At 42.8% G+C, this 15,509-nt stretch overlaps 1 protein-coding gene across 1 annotated transcript; it reads left to right on the top strand.

Annotated features, from left to right (window-relative positions):
- The first annotated feature begins 4,635 nt into the window (after positions 1 to 4,635).
- CLDN14 (claudin 14) lies at positions 4,636 to 5,343 on the top strand. The gene has a single exon (XM_015422392.1). The coding sequence runs from the start codon at positions 4,636 to 4,638 to the stop codon at positions 5,341 to 5,343; it is 708 nt and encodes a 235-aa protein (XP_015277878.1).
- The last annotated feature ends 10,166 nt before the right edge of the window (positions 5,344 to 15,509 follow it).

Below are 15,509 nucleotides of genomic sequence, written 5' to 3'. Positions count from 1 at the left end.
CAACCCCCTGCTGGCATTCTGGCTTCATAATTCTTTTGAAATAAGTAAATATAATTCCCCTTTTAAAACCCTTTGTATTTATGTGCTTTTTCTTGTCGAAGTCAACTTACCTTACGGGGAAGACAATGAGCCTAGGGCCTTGGCTTTTTGGCTCTTCTTGGGCTTATTACAGAGCCCCTAGTCTAAGAGTCCCTAGGCTAAGAGCCACAGGCAAAGAGCCCTTTAGCTCTCTCCCAGACCAGTCCCAGACCAGTTCTCCCACACAATATCCTCAGCTGAATCCCCTCAGCTGAAAGCAAGTAAAAAAACAGTCACCCCTCTAGCAGCTCTGTCTCCTGCTCAGAGCTCAGCATGGGAGGCATGGGAGGCACAAGAGCACCTTGTCCCATAGCACTGTGGGGCCACCCCTCATCGTATTTTTAAATGACCAGTATTGGGCTTTAAAATGGCAGCAGCCAGGTCAGACCCAGGGATGTTGTCATGTCTAGTTTGGCCCTGGGATTATCATTATAGTGATATCAAATCAGTTTGTATTTGTCAAGTGCATGTAATGGAAGATTTGTCCCATTGTGTATTGAATTGTCATCTTTGTAAGAAGAGAAGATGTACGTACTTGGAATAGTTTCTTGCTGGAAGTCAGGTTTTTTTCTTGGGGGGGGGTTTATAATTGACCCCATATGCTTTTGCCATGGAGTGTGCACAATAGATTTTTCTATGCATATCGTGTATTATTGTAATGATCAATGACTGTACAGATTTTGACATTCTATGTGGCATTTCAGATTATAGTTTTTCTTATGACCCATAGTCAAAGAGTTCTCCGTGTGTTAATTCCCTGTCACCTGTGCACTCATGCCTTGATAATCTGCCTTTATTGAACTGTGTCTTTTTACTATGAATGTGACTATGTAGCAGAAACTCTGCCAGCCATGTTAGATATATGGCTGACTGCAAGAAAATGTACAGATGGCAGTGCTTTTACAAGGCACTGATGTTCTTTGAGATACATGTGTTAATGTACAGTTATTTTGTCACTATTAAGCAGAGGGTGAAAAGCTGTCCCTCAGTAGTTAAAGTGAACCTTAACAGCAGTAGCAGCTGGCAGGACCTATAAGAAAGGGACTATGGAAAACATGACGTCAAACAAGTGAGGCCAATTAACAACAGTTTCCCAAATTAGAAACTCCTCAATAGCTAGAATTCAAAAATAACACCTTAATGATTTCTAAAAATAGATGCTGCCAGGCTGTTGAGTATCATGACCTCCATTAAACATGGAGCCTGCTTCCTGTGACTAATGGAGTAAATCGCATTTAGCTTTTATATTCTATTCTCTTTGGGATTAGCAACAAAGCCTAAAGCCTGACCTTGAAAGGCCTTTTCATAAAGAATCAAGATGAGTTCTCAAATTGTGCACCACACACAGTGCATACAGATATGATTTACTATTTGATTAATTAACAAAGGTAATAACTAGGATTGTGCTTAGATTGATGTACGAAATCATCATCAAGAAAAGAAACTGGATCAGAAGGCAACTGCAATTGAAAGACAAGAAGCATGAGATGGCAATTAGGACATTGGACCAGAATGCAAAAAGACACCTCCAGGTCATCCATGAATTTCCTATGTACATTTGGGTAAGTCAGACAATTTCTCAAGGGTTACTTTTCCCAACAATCAAATTGAGTTAATAATATTTGTTTTATATAGAAAATTATCCTATGGATGTAAAGAGTATGTACATTTATTTATTTGAGCCTGTACTCTTTAGAATGCCTAACAACATGGGGCTTACATAGCACATAGATGAAAATGGAACAGAAGATGGGACCCAAAGGGTTCCCAATACAAAATCTGAAATAAACATAAAGACCACAGTTCAGCTATATAAGACACACTTAAATCAGTATAAGACACTCATTGATTTCAACAGAACCTAAGGAAGGGTAAGTGTGAACTAGATTATGGCTATCATGATCAAATACAGATATGTGTAAATGTGTCTTCTAAGAGATATAGTAAAACACAGATGATAGAACTAAAATGTTCACCTGCCATTCTAAAATTCTATAGGAATATTTAAATCAACATACATATATGCATATATTATCATTTTATTATTACATAAGGCATGGTGTATCACCACCTATGCAATTTCAGTGTACAAGTACAGGCACCTTAATAGCCAGCATTTAATACTGTATACATTTTCATCTTGCTTATTGAGTTGTATTGGATTATGACTTTAAAATGGAATGTATAACAACAGATATGAAACATAACATGTGATATAGTTGATAACAGTGTAATAAGTCAATGAGCCAATCTAAAAGACTTTTTGATTTTGACCCTAAGCAACCTAGATTTGACCCTAGAACCTAGATTCAAGTCTCAACTGGGACTTGAAGTTATTAGATGATTTAGGGCAAGATAACATGAGTGATTTGGGTTTTCAAAAGAAAATGTACTTTTCTTGTCTAATCGAGCATACCTGGTTGCTATCTGGTCATCTAATTTTCATGTTTCATCATATTGAAGCCAGATCTGGACAATTTCTTTTTAGCTGCAAAAGTTCTATTAATTTGGAAAACCAAGTCAATCTTTACCTCTTCTATACAGTCAGAACCGAAACATCCTAGAATATCAGTAATAAATTATTTTAAATTATCCCCTTCAGCATTTTCTTCTAATTCCTGTATTTTTAAATTATATAATCGTTGACAGTTATCAATCTCTTAAACTTTGTGAAACTTCCTTAATATCTTCCTCACAATTCCCAAACCCTTTCCCCAATAACTAAGTGCTACTTCCAGCCTGTCTCTTCCCCCCCCCCGTTAATTCTTTAATTTCTTCTACCACTTTCCCAGTAGTGTTCAGATTTCTGGGAAAAAAATTACTAATCCAGATCTGTCATTATTTGCCAGTTTGGTTGCCACTTGGAATATAAACTGCATGGCACTCTTCTGCTTGGTTAGCTGTTTGTATGGAATGGTACCCATGAGACTGCAGTGATTGTTGAGTAGAAGGTCCCTAGTTCAGTCCCTGCATTCTCCCATTTAAAGAGCTCCATGTTTGTTGTGACTGCAGCAAATATGTTTAATAGGCAAGCATACCATGTTAGACAGCATGGGACGAGTGATCTGTCCACCTGTCTTGAACAGCTGATGAACAGCTTTGTAGCTGTGTTCCTGGAGTAGGTAGAATCAATTATAACCAGGGTCATAGATGGTTGGTAGAGTAGAGGAGAAACTACATGCACTTAATAACTTTGATAACACAGATAATGAATAATAATACTTCTTTTAAAAGCTTGCAAACAGCTGAACTGACAGCTGAAAAACTGGCTCTATGTTCATGAGTAGCACACAGAACGTGAGCCAAACTAACAGATATTCAAACATCCACACTGAGCTAGATAGACTCTTGTTCTGACAGCATAAGGCAGATTCATATGTTCCTATGAGTGGAATGCAAGGCTTTACTCACTGGAATGAGACAGAGAATTAAATGAAATTATGATAAGTAGGAACATGTTGAGACTGTTCAGTAGATGTTGACTAGAGTTCTCTACATGCATAAGTGTTTCTAGGTTGGGGTTAAATTGTTTCCTGTTTTCCTTGGATTTTATTTATTGTTTGACTCAATTGTTATTTCCAGAAGGCTTAACTTTAAAGGTTCTTGACCACACCAACAGGCACACATGCACACAGAGCTATTCCAGGCACTTGGCAAAGTAACCATTACTAGAGATGGCTGCAACTAAGATTTACACAGGTGGAAGGGCTTCTATTTCCTTTATGGGTTTTCAGCTTGAATTTATTATAGGATGTTTTCTATAACTGTGAAGGTTCCACCCCTCAGAAACTGCAAGATACACATCTGGGTTCACATGCTGTCATCTAGATTAAAGCTATAACCTGAGTCTCCACAGGGCCTAATGAAAATCATTCCCCCTTCAAGTTCCTTTATTAAAACAACACCACCTCAAGAAATATTGGCAAGTGGGAAAGCCAACTTTAATCCACTACTTGTTCTCCTTTTCTAGAGTTTTTTTTTTTTAATAGCTCTGGTTGCTTTTCAGTTTGAACAAACACAGCATCATTGTTTTTATAATCCCGCTATGACCTTTTGGAAATGTTTTCATCACGCCAAGTAGCTTTCAGGCACCTACTTCATAAATCTTTTCTGTTTCATGAGTTAACACTTGTGAATATTCTAATCTTTTTTGTTTTGGTTTTTAAAGGAAGTATTTTATAAAGCCTGCTGAGAATACACAAAAAGGTGATTTTGAAATATTTTTCTGTATCATAATTCTTTATCCTTCTTTTTGGAATAGAAAAAGCTCTTGTAAATAACAAGGAGCAATTACTTTCCCACTGTTTTCACAGGGTGCATTAAAGAGGGTTAAATATGCTAATAATCACACTAACTGCTTCTGGAATGCACCTTACTGGTCACTGGAGTAATACACTTAGATAATGTTTAACTTCTTGTTCCGCAATTACCTCTTTATTAGGCATCCAGAAGGTGTCAAAGCAAACCTGCCATATATCTCCCAGGAGAAGCTGCTTTTCCAGAAGGAACCACTGCAAAGATACTGTGTTAAACAGAATAACTAGGACAAACATTAACATGGCTGGAATGGCTATTCAGTTACTGGGCTTCTTTCTAAGTCTTCTTGGTCTGGCTGGAACAATAACTGCTACTATTTTGCCTCACTGGTGGAAAACAGCACATGTGGGAACCAACATCATCACAGCTGTGGCATACATGAAGGGTCTCTGGATGGAATGCGTTTGGCACAGCACTGGGATCTACCAGTGCCAGCTTCATCGTTCTCCGCTTGCCTTGCCTCATGACCTCCAAGCAGCTCGTGCCCTGATGGTGATTTCCTGTGTTCTTTCAGTCTTGGCATGTGTGGTCTCAGCCATTGGCATGAAGTGCACCCGATGTGCCAAAGGGTCCTCTGCCAAAAATGTAATCGCCATCTTGGGTGGAATCCTTTTTGTACTGGCTGGGCTTACTTGTCTTATCCCAATTTCTTGGTCAACCAGTGATGTGGTGACTGATTTCTACAACCCAATGCTGCCCAATGGGATGAAGTATGAGATTGGGCAAGCCCTTTACATTGGCTTTGCCTCTGCTTCATTGAATATAATTGGTGGAGCTATCCTGTGTGCTTCCTGCCAACGTACTAGGAGCAACATAGTATACCATCCACACTCAAGAAATGCAAGGGCAGCTCCCTCCTATCAACCACCAACAGTCTTCAAGGCAAACCATACTTCATCACTAACATCTGCTTCCCGCAGTGGTTACAGGTTAAATGACTATGTGTGATTTACTGGATTTCACTTGTATGTTGCTACTGTATTTATAATGAATGTACATGTGATAAATAACAGAGACGGCTAAAGAAGGCTTTATTCATACAATGTTTACCACAGTTTTACTTTTAATGTAAAGAACATTTGTTATTTTGAAAAAGTTGCTTTGAAACTAGAAATTTTAAAAATGCATTAGTATTCCAGAGATCACAGTCTTCTGCATATATGGAATTAAAGTGGAGGTATAAAAGTTAACTTCTGCTGTGCATACTTTGTTTACATTTTTAAACATTTAAACATGTCCATACACATACAAATAATAAATATAAAATTACGTTTTAATTTTATCCTATAATGAGCATTGCTATGATAACAGATCACTAGCTACATTTTGCATGAAAATAAGTGTGAGGGTAAATTTCAGGTGAATTTCTCTCTTCTGTCCTCTTTTCCAAACCATACTATTAATAATGTTGTTTACATTTCCTGTGGTGATATGTTTTTGCAGAAACAAATATGACTTATTTGCAATAATGGTCTCCTATGATTTTATTCTAAAATTGAGGTTTCTGGGGTAGGTGCTAGTTGGTGTAAAGGTTTCAGTACAAAGGGACAGTTGATACTCAGACATGGTTTTGAGTCACTAACTTGGCTCAGCAGCCGTCTTCTTCTCCCTGCTGTGGCACAGAAATATCACACATCTCTTGTGCTTTACCATTCTCAGACAAGGGGCTATACACTCCTACATATAGAGCTGTCCTGCAAATGTCATTCTTATAAGTTCTGTGAAAATTATATAATGCTTTGATATACTAATATTTCCTCTAACATTGCTGTTATGGTCCTAGAAACTAAGCAGTAAGTGAAAGAGCACTATTGATAACACTGGTTCTAATGCAGACAAGCTCACAACATCACTATTTCTTATGTATGAGTGACATACGAAGCAGCAGCTGGAGGACATGGCAACCGCCAGCTGACTGTCTCTGTTATGCTGGTGTGCAGGAGCATCCTGGGAAACCTCTCTGGAGTGCCTTCCACGTTGAGGCTTCTGCCCAGGAGAACCTCCTCCTCTGTCAGGCCACAGTGCTGAGGTGGCACTCCTCAGCTCTTTCACATCTTTTGCAAATTTGCAGTGTAGCGGGGAGTGGCTGTTCCACCTGTACTGGTGTCACATCACTTTTGGCCCCTCTGTAGTTTACTTCCAGTTGGGTCAGTCATACTACAAAATTCCACATTTTATTAAAAATTATACCCAGGTCAAAGAGTACTGTAATGAAACAAGTGTTACAGAAGGTATTACTCTGCTAAGAGATTTTGGCAGTGGCCCTTTGTTCTTACAGTCCCAGCCAGCAATAACCTGGACCACTCCAATACCTGTCAAGAAGTTTTAAAGTGTTGCAATGATCATAAATCAGCAGAGATTGCTTGTGTTATGAACTTACTTACTTCAGTTCCTTGTTAACAAGATTCTGTATTCTACACTTATTTAAAAACATGCCACAGTTAAAAATGTGCATCTTACGCTGGGGAAAAGTGATGCATTTGCGTGTGCATTGGATTTTGCAATTAAATAATTTTGGCAACTGCATTAATGATAACAGATTCCATTCATTTAATTTTAGTTCAAATGTTCATACAGATAGTTATAAATTAACTAAAGTGAACTAAAGCTTAATCTAGCTGATTAAATGGGCTACCTCCATTTTCACATGGCATATTAGCTAGTTTGAAGATGTATTGCATGCATATGCCATCTCAGGAATCCATCTCACCAATTCTGTGAAAGTTTCTTTGTGATCTTTTTGGCCTGTGACAATTTTAATGTTTGTATGATATTCCCAGGGAAGGAAGCTTTCAATATTGACTGGTCATAGAGTTCTGATTTCACACCATTGGAAAGAATAGGGACTATCTAGCTAATCTAAAGCTTTCTACACAGATTTGCTTTGAATTATGGGTTAAGTATCCTAAAGCTTTGGGAAAAGTTTTTTTAAAGCCCTTTAGACTACACAATGCAGTTAATTTACAACAATCAACACATGTAGCAACTTGCAAATATTGACACCAGACATCACATTACAGCTGGGTATGTGGTAAATTGTCTACTTTAGACTAAGCCTAACAAAGGTGACATCAGGTAGCATTATACAATAATTCACAAAACCAAAATAGGACCCACAGTAAGTAGGAAATACCAAAAATCAGCAAATACCGTGCTACAGACGATTATAAAATATCTCAAATAATTTTTATATATTTTTGTTTTATATTTTTTTACAATTTATTCACCATATATTATTTATCATATAAGCCTTAATACATAGAAATAATCATATATCAAAACATCTAAGTATGTCTCTTAATATATCACAAAAGATATTGCACAACCCCTTTATTAATATCAGTCCTCCTTAATTATACAAAAGTTTTAAGAGGGAGGACTCCTTTAAGTCTATTTTGAACAAGTGCTCAGTCTTCCTCCAACAGAGGTCCAGATATGCTCCTGTTTCAGTGTTTTCCTCAGGGAGTTCAACAGATATTTCCAAGCACAAGGTTGCCCAATACCAAAATATTTTTTTTTAATTTTACTTTATTTTATTTCTAGCCCACCCTTCCCTCCATAGCAAGCTCAGGACAGGTTACACATGACAGTAGCTGACCTAGAAATCAGCTTGGGTGCCCACATTTGGAGAACACAGTGCAAGTCAAAGGTGTGCTTATTTTGTCTTCTAAAACACCACCTTTTGCTGAATAATATCACTTTGCCCTTTTTTTACTCTTCACCCGAAGAAAGAACTGTTTCTTGATGTATATGGATTAGCTCTCCACTGATAAAAAAACCCATCAGCTATAAATGGGATACTTTACTCATATGATCTTCTTTTTCCCTGAAATAAGATGCCTTCTGCATCATTAGGAGGGAAAATCTTATGGTGCCCTATAGAGGTTCCTCCAGAATCAAATACTTGCATGGTGTACAGTGGAGACGAATGATGAGATGCATTAAGAGAACCCATTGCCAACCTACTCATATCCATTCCAGTGTTTTACACTGCATAATTCTGACTTTCTTTGCACAACTACAGTACTATGTGCCTTCCTAAATCTATACTATACATATTTCAGTTTATAATGATTTTTGGTGATAAGTTTAATGGTTTTTATCCAATTCTGCCGACAGATATAATTCTTGCCAATTCCTCCTCCCACTGCTGACCCCCACATTGTGCCCAATGCTATTTCTGAGGATCTTCTGAAACCTAGGTGCAACATGTGGAGGAGTTTACAGAAAGCGACAGAGTTACACAAACTTTGCTCTGCTTGCAGTTCTCATAGGATAAAAGCCCTTTTCTTTCTTCAAGACTGGCCCAAACTAATCCAGATGGCTTCATGGCAAAGTAGGAATTTGAATCTCGGTCTTCCCAGTCAAACCACTGTTATCACCTTGTTCCTTTAATACTACTTGCTTATGCTTTATGTACAAGGATAAATGTCTCAGTTTTCTCCACAAGGAAAACTACATTCAGGAAACAATTGAATGGATGACCCTTGAGCTTTCATCTGCTCTGGTTTGAGACAGGATGTGATTTCTTTTCTCTAGAGTGGACACAATAAACCATGAAATGGTAAATTTCTGTCCCTCCTCACATTAAAAACCAACATGAAGGACTGCAGCTTCTCCATTGTTTTTACTTCAGCTGCTCTGTAGATCACGGCTTTAAAATTTACATTGTACAGTTATTTCATTTTTTACAAGCTGAAAAGAAAATGTGTAATTTAAGGAAGTTGATTGCCGGTACCTATGGTTCATATGCCAGAAACACTATAGCTAATACTATATATTTCATATGTAGCTGTAACGGGTTATTAGCATAATAAATACACACTTCAACATAGCTGTTGAAATCCTAGGGATGGAGGAATGCTCTGCTAAATGTGACCCACTTGTAAAAACATTTGCTCACACTAGTGACTATCAATATTTTACAGTGAGGAAAAGTATCAGGTAATCCACTAAAAGTGAAACAAAACATCTACAAAGAATTAATTGTAAGACAGGGCAGATCAATGAAGTGGGAAAGACTCCTCTCCATAGTGAGCCAGCATAGCACCCATGTGATTAGTCCCAGTGAGAAGATTTGCATGTAATGCATTTTAAGGAGAAACAACCTCTTTGGGTTTATTTGCATTAATAATTTAGAGTAAGTCAGTGTTAAGTTGAAGCAGCTTTATTACACACATATCTTCTAGTGTATGCACCAAGGAAGACAAGAACCAGTAGCATAGGGATTAGGGTTAATTTATGCTGGAGCAGAGCCCCAGTACCTGTTTCAATGCTATAATTCAATCCTTCAATATACAAAGAATTAACAGTATAAACAGTTTTCACATCTCTACTGAATTACCAGAACATTGTGGTCTACAAGAAAAGGCTTGCAGGCAGAGATGACACCTTTTTAAAAATTTGAAATTAACCATCTGTACTGGCATATTTCAAGTTGTGGCCTTTTATGCACCAGTGGTTTCCCTTGCTTTCCCTGCGCCTCTCTATCAGATTTTCTTTTTTGGTCTGCACCCCCCCTCCCACTTTAAATTTGAGTTAACTTTTTCATGTTGCATTGATTTTCATCCCTTCAGCTCTCAGCTTGCTTTCCGTTTGCTGTATCCCCGGCTTTTCTGAAAGTGGTTTTGTAGGGCTGCGGTCACACGGAGCATTAGGCACGCTAGAGAGACAGAAGATTCGGCGGATTTTCCGGCCGCAATCTCACCGCCACATCTGGGAAGCGTAGAGCTCCCATGGCTCACCAGAGGCTTCACTCCAAAGTAAAAAACTAGTACCTCAGAGGTACTAGTTTCCGGAAGCCGCGGGGCAAGGGCGGGCGCGTGATCGCGTTTCCGGTGAAATCCCATGGCATCCGGTGCCCGCCCATGTCCCCTCGCAAAAAGGCTTTTTTCCCCCAAGTGTCCTCGGGATGCGCACAAGCACCCAACGGGGGATGCGCACACGTCGGTGTACAGAAAAAACCCCACCCGTTTGCCGCGGTGTGCCGCTTCTTTGCCGCGCCGCAGGATTGTGGTGTGATTGGCACCTCCCCCCTACCACGAGACCTCCACAGGACCTCCACGGGATGTCTTTGCAACGCCGTGTTATTTTCCCAGGCTCCCCCCCCCCGCATTTTCCTGCCCGTGTGACCGCAGCCTAGGGATGTTTCCCACTGCTTTTCTTACAAGCCAAAGGCAATTCAAAGCAGAAACATTCCCTCAGATTTTACCTCCCCACCCTTTCTCCACCCCTCAGAAGCCACTCCTCCACCCACATTGAGGTAGTTCCTCCCACTCCACCTAATACTAAAATGGCACCTAGCTGGGGGGGGAAGAGAACTAGGGTTATGCAAGTTTTGTTTTCTGACTGGGTTGCCTTCTCCTGCTGCACAGTTTAAATGGGCCAGCTGAAGAAGGCAACGTGGAGCTGAGCCTGCCAGGAGCCATTTAGTCCCTGCAGGCATAGCTAACCCAGCTGGTCTGCCCTGTCATGCCACCTGTTTTAAACAGGGCAGAAGGAGAGGGCTGCCCAGCTGGGCTCACTCTTTATGCAGGGAGCCAATGATTCCTGGTAGGCGCAGCTTCAAAAGAGATTGAATTTATACCCCGACCTTCACTACCCAAAGGTGTCTCAGAGCGGCTTACAAACTCCTTTCCCTTTGCTTCCCCACAACAGACAATGTGTGAGGTAGGTGGGGCTGAGAGAGCTCTGACAGAAAGTACTCTTTTTCAAGAACAGCTCTTATCAGAGCGACGGCTTGCCCAAGGTCATCCAGCCAGGTGCAAGTGGAGGAGTGGGGAATCAGACCCGGTTCTCCCAGATTAGAGTCCGCGCACTTAACCACTACACCAAACTGGCTCTCGAGCTCTAGAATCATGCTGCTCATAAAAAAAAGAGGGAAACAACTCCTGGCTGCAGGATGTGGCCCCTTCTTTCAATTGTGAGTCAGCTGCAAGCGAGAGCTCTTGCCACACCAGAGGGAAGCAAGAAGGTGGACCAGGGAAGGCAAGAGCAAGGAGTAGAGCAGAGAGCGCCCCCCAGAGTGCACCACCACAGCTGCTGCTGCTTTGGCTGCCCTGGCTGAGGAGAAGGGAGTGGGAAAAGCAGCAGCAGCAGGGCAGTGTGAGCCAAGGTAGAGCCGAGCCAAGGCAAAGGGAGGAGCAGGAGCAGCAAAAGAGGCAGCAGGGTGGGCGGCTGCTGCTTTCCCTCCCTCTCTGCCACGTTGCGTGTCTGGAGAGAGGCAATGCCTGACCTGGAAGGAGGAGCAGGAAAAGGCAGGAGCAGAGGCTGGCTGGGCACCCACTAAGGGAGCAGTGTGCAGCCAGAGGAGGAGAGACAAAGCCGGCCCAGAGAGCAGTGCAACACCTGGCCAGGGCAAGATCCATCCCCTCTGCTTCTCCTGGGCTCTTATTTCACCTAGCTTTTTATTTTAAATTTTCCCACCCACCACTCTCTCCTGCAAGGGAGGCAAACTTTTGCATTGTTTTCACCCTGATCAAACCAGCAGTGACCATGTACACAAAGGCAAACGCCAAGCTGTCTTTTGAAACATCAGTGACTGACTTTCATCCTCCGCATCCCAGCCCTGAACCTCTTCCTGCTCTGCTGATGTTTTAAACGGCAGCTTGGCATTCGCACACACAGAGAGACAGACACACATACGTGTTACCAATGATCACAGCTTGCAATGCCAGTGTCAGTGGGTTCTACCATTCATTCTGTACACTCAACATGTTTCCCCATATTATAAGAGTGTGTGACTCTTACAGTGGCCGATAACACAGCAGAGAATCTCCTAGTGCTCGTCAATATGGAAAATGGGGCTTTGCAGCAGTTTGTACATTTCATGAAAAGCTTTTGCCTGCGTTCCTTTTGGTTCCCTTTCATTCAATGAACTAATGCTAAAAGACATGCTCAAAACCTGAACCACAAGGATTTAAGTGGGAGGTGCTTGATGGATGGCACTGCACAGCTGCAATAGGACAATTGCATGAATTAAAAAAAACCTTTGGAAGCCATCCCCCTACATCACAAGTGACGTTCCCACCCCAATTACAGCTGCAGAATAAATATATAGAAATACACTGGAGAAAAAAAGAATAGTGCATAAGGCAGGCACACAAATACATTGTTGTTGTTGTTCAGTCGCACAGTCGAGTCCGACTCTTTGCGACCCCATGGACCAGATCACACCAGGCCTTCCTGTCTTCCGCCGTCCTCTGAAGTTTGCTCAATTTCATGTTCATTGCATCCATGACACTGTCTAACCATCTCATCCTTTGCCGTCCCCGTCTTCTTTAACCTTCAATCTTTCCCAGCATCAGGGTCTTCTCCAGTACATAGTGAAGCTTAAAGGCTTGACTGCTTGGATTCTCCACAGTAAGCTGTCAGCGCATAAAGGGCCCCAAAGTCCTACAGAAAAGGGCAAGCATGCTCACTATATACAACCTAGGTTGGCTTCAGACAATATGTAGAGATAAATGCCTTCAGGGAAGACACTCTTCGGCTTCCCAGGGAATTATGGTGACACAGCTGACGTCTAGAAGAGAGGAAATAAAAACATATTCATATGTCAGTTCAGGAAATAGCATGCCTGATATAGACCCTTGGGTATACAGACACAGTTCTCAATCCCATGCCAGCATTGCAGCTGGCAACAACAGTGGTGCCAGCAACATCTGTGCACTGTCTAAGATACAACATTGACCTAGAGCTGGCCCACATCACATGAGACATTCTTTCATAATTTTGGTTTGGTGTTGTAGCTAGCATTGAACACTTAAGTTCCATGCAGATACTGAAGTCGATATTATTGCTGTGGCAGCTTCACTCATTGCAGAGATTTGGACTGCAGTATTCTCACCTTAGAATTTGACTTACTACAGAGCAATAAAGAAGAAGAAAAGAGATTCACTACCTGAAGGAGTCCCGGAGTGGCTTACAATCTCCTTCCCTTCCCCTCCCCACAACAGACACCCTGTGAAGTAGCTGGGGCTGAGAGAGCTCTCTTGAGTACTGTCCTTGAGAAAACAGCTCTGAAAGAACTTATGACTGACCCAAAGTCACACCAGCAGCTGCATATGGAGGAGTGGGGAATCAAACCCAGTTCTCCCAGATTAGAGTCCACACTCTTAACCTCTACACCAAACAGAAGAAGGTTAAATCCCACAAAAGAATAAAGGACTGCTGCTTCTTTTCATAGTATATTTAGTTAACAAAGCTACTTTCCACCAGTCTTTTATGAGGAGAGTTCTGGTTTCTTTGAATATGCCACAATAACTATTTTAGTGCTGTAAGCAAAGCTGAAACTAAATATTTAAGGAAACTGCACATCCATTAAAATATCCTAATAAAGTTACCTTAGGATACAATATCATTAATTAAATTGTGGAGAGAAGTGGGGTATTAATGAATACATAAATAATAAATTATCACTGACTTGAGTAGTGGAAAACACCACAGTAGAAGTACTTTGCAAAAGTTTATCTCAAACTTACAGTAACATTCTCCTAGAGTATTTTCCAGTATATCCCCAGATTCCATATCTCTCCTTATTAATAAAAGCGATTTGGGGTGGCAAAGTTCTATTCATGCCAAAATCAGTTAGCTCCCTCAGCTGCCAATCAGAATGCACTGCCTCCATTTGCTGGCTGTGTTGCTGAGTCCTGCCCACGGCAGCAGCAGTGAGTCTCTCAACCTCAGTCTGCTGTCAGCTGACTGACGGAATGGACCCTCCGGTGGACGGAGGGTCACCGGACTGACTGGCATGAAAGCTGGGAGCGGGGCAAAAGGCCAGAAAACTTAACAAATCTGTGATGGCCGGGTGTAGGGGGGGCATGCAGGGTACTCTCATGCCAATGGCTGCCTGGGCAAGTTGGCAAGTCACTGGGAAGCGCCTCGGGGGAGCTCCATCCAGCCTACCCTGGGGCCCCCAAGCCACGTCGCCGCCTGCCTTCTGAGGGCGCTCAATGGGCTGCGGGGAGGTTGGGCCAGGTGGCTCAGAAGCCCCTCCGAAGACCTGTATGAGGGAGTGGAAGACAGCAACAGTGGCGCCTCAGCCCAGAGGATGCCACTGCCTCTTCCTGCCTGGCTGCGCCACTGAGACGGCCCCCGGCCCGCTTCCACAACTGCTCCACAGTGTGCGGTGCTGTCACTGAACCACCACCAAACTCAGAAGCAGCAGCAGAGGAAGCGGTGGTGGTGGCTGCTGTGGCAAGAGAGTGCCCCTCCGCTGGCCACCCTGTTGTCCTCCAGCATGGTGACTCTCCAGACGCTCCATTACGGGGGGCCCCGCGGCCACCACAAGCCCTCACCACTGCAGAGGCACCGCCGCACCAACTGCCTCCTGCTCACCGACCCCACAGGTGAGAACTGGGATGTGGGTGGTGGTGGCGGAGGGTCGTAGCTCTATTCCAAAGCAGCTGAGGATGAAGGTGGGGTGAGGATGAAGGTGGGGTGAAGGTGGGTGAGGATGAAGGTGGGGTGGTGGCTGCCGATGCGGCAGGAGGCCACCCCTCTGCCAGCCACCCTATCGTCCTCTGGTGAGACACCTCTGCCGGTGCTCTGTTATGGACCCCGCGCCCACCACCACCCTGCGTCCACCACAAGCCCCCACCACTGCAGATGCACCACTGCACCAACAAACTCCTGCTCGCCGACCCCGCAAGCAGGAACCAGGATGCAGCTGGCAGCGGGCCGCTGCTCTACCCGCTGGTGGGCCCGGACGACCAGGATGCCACCACCCATTCTTCTGGAGAGGTCGGGGTGGGGAGTGGCCACAGCACTTAACGCCTGACCCCAGCTTCGGAGAAGGCCGACCCTGCGTCCAACGGTGGCCTGGCCATGGGCTCAGCCGGAGCTGGGGGGGGGGGGGGAGCTGATGCAGGCTGCCACACTCTCCCAGGTCCTCTTACTAGAGATTGTTGCATTTCATTCTGCAACGGGCCTTATTCCTAGTATATATATAAATTATACATTGCCATTTTTATTTCCATTGGTTTCACTCTTCCACCTATAACTCCCCCCCCCCCTTTATGGAACATTTTCTGCAAAATTTAAGGCAAATAGGAGAAAGCACTTCAGTTTTATAAGCAAACGAGAGCTTGTTAGCAGAGCAGGCAGAGGGAGGGGTT

The sequence above is a fragment of the Gekko japonicus genome, unplaced genomic scaffold, assembly GCF_001447785.1.
Source record: "Gekko japonicus isolate JY-2015 unplaced genomic scaffold, Gekko_japonicus_V1.1 scaffold1070, whole genome shotgun sequence".
Lineage (NCBI taxonomy): Eukaryota > Metazoa > Chordata > Lepidosauria > Squamata > Gekkonidae > Gekko > Gekko japonicus.
The sequence above is the reverse complement of the archived record's forward strand: the minus strand, read 5'-3'. Positions and strand labels throughout refer to the sequence as shown.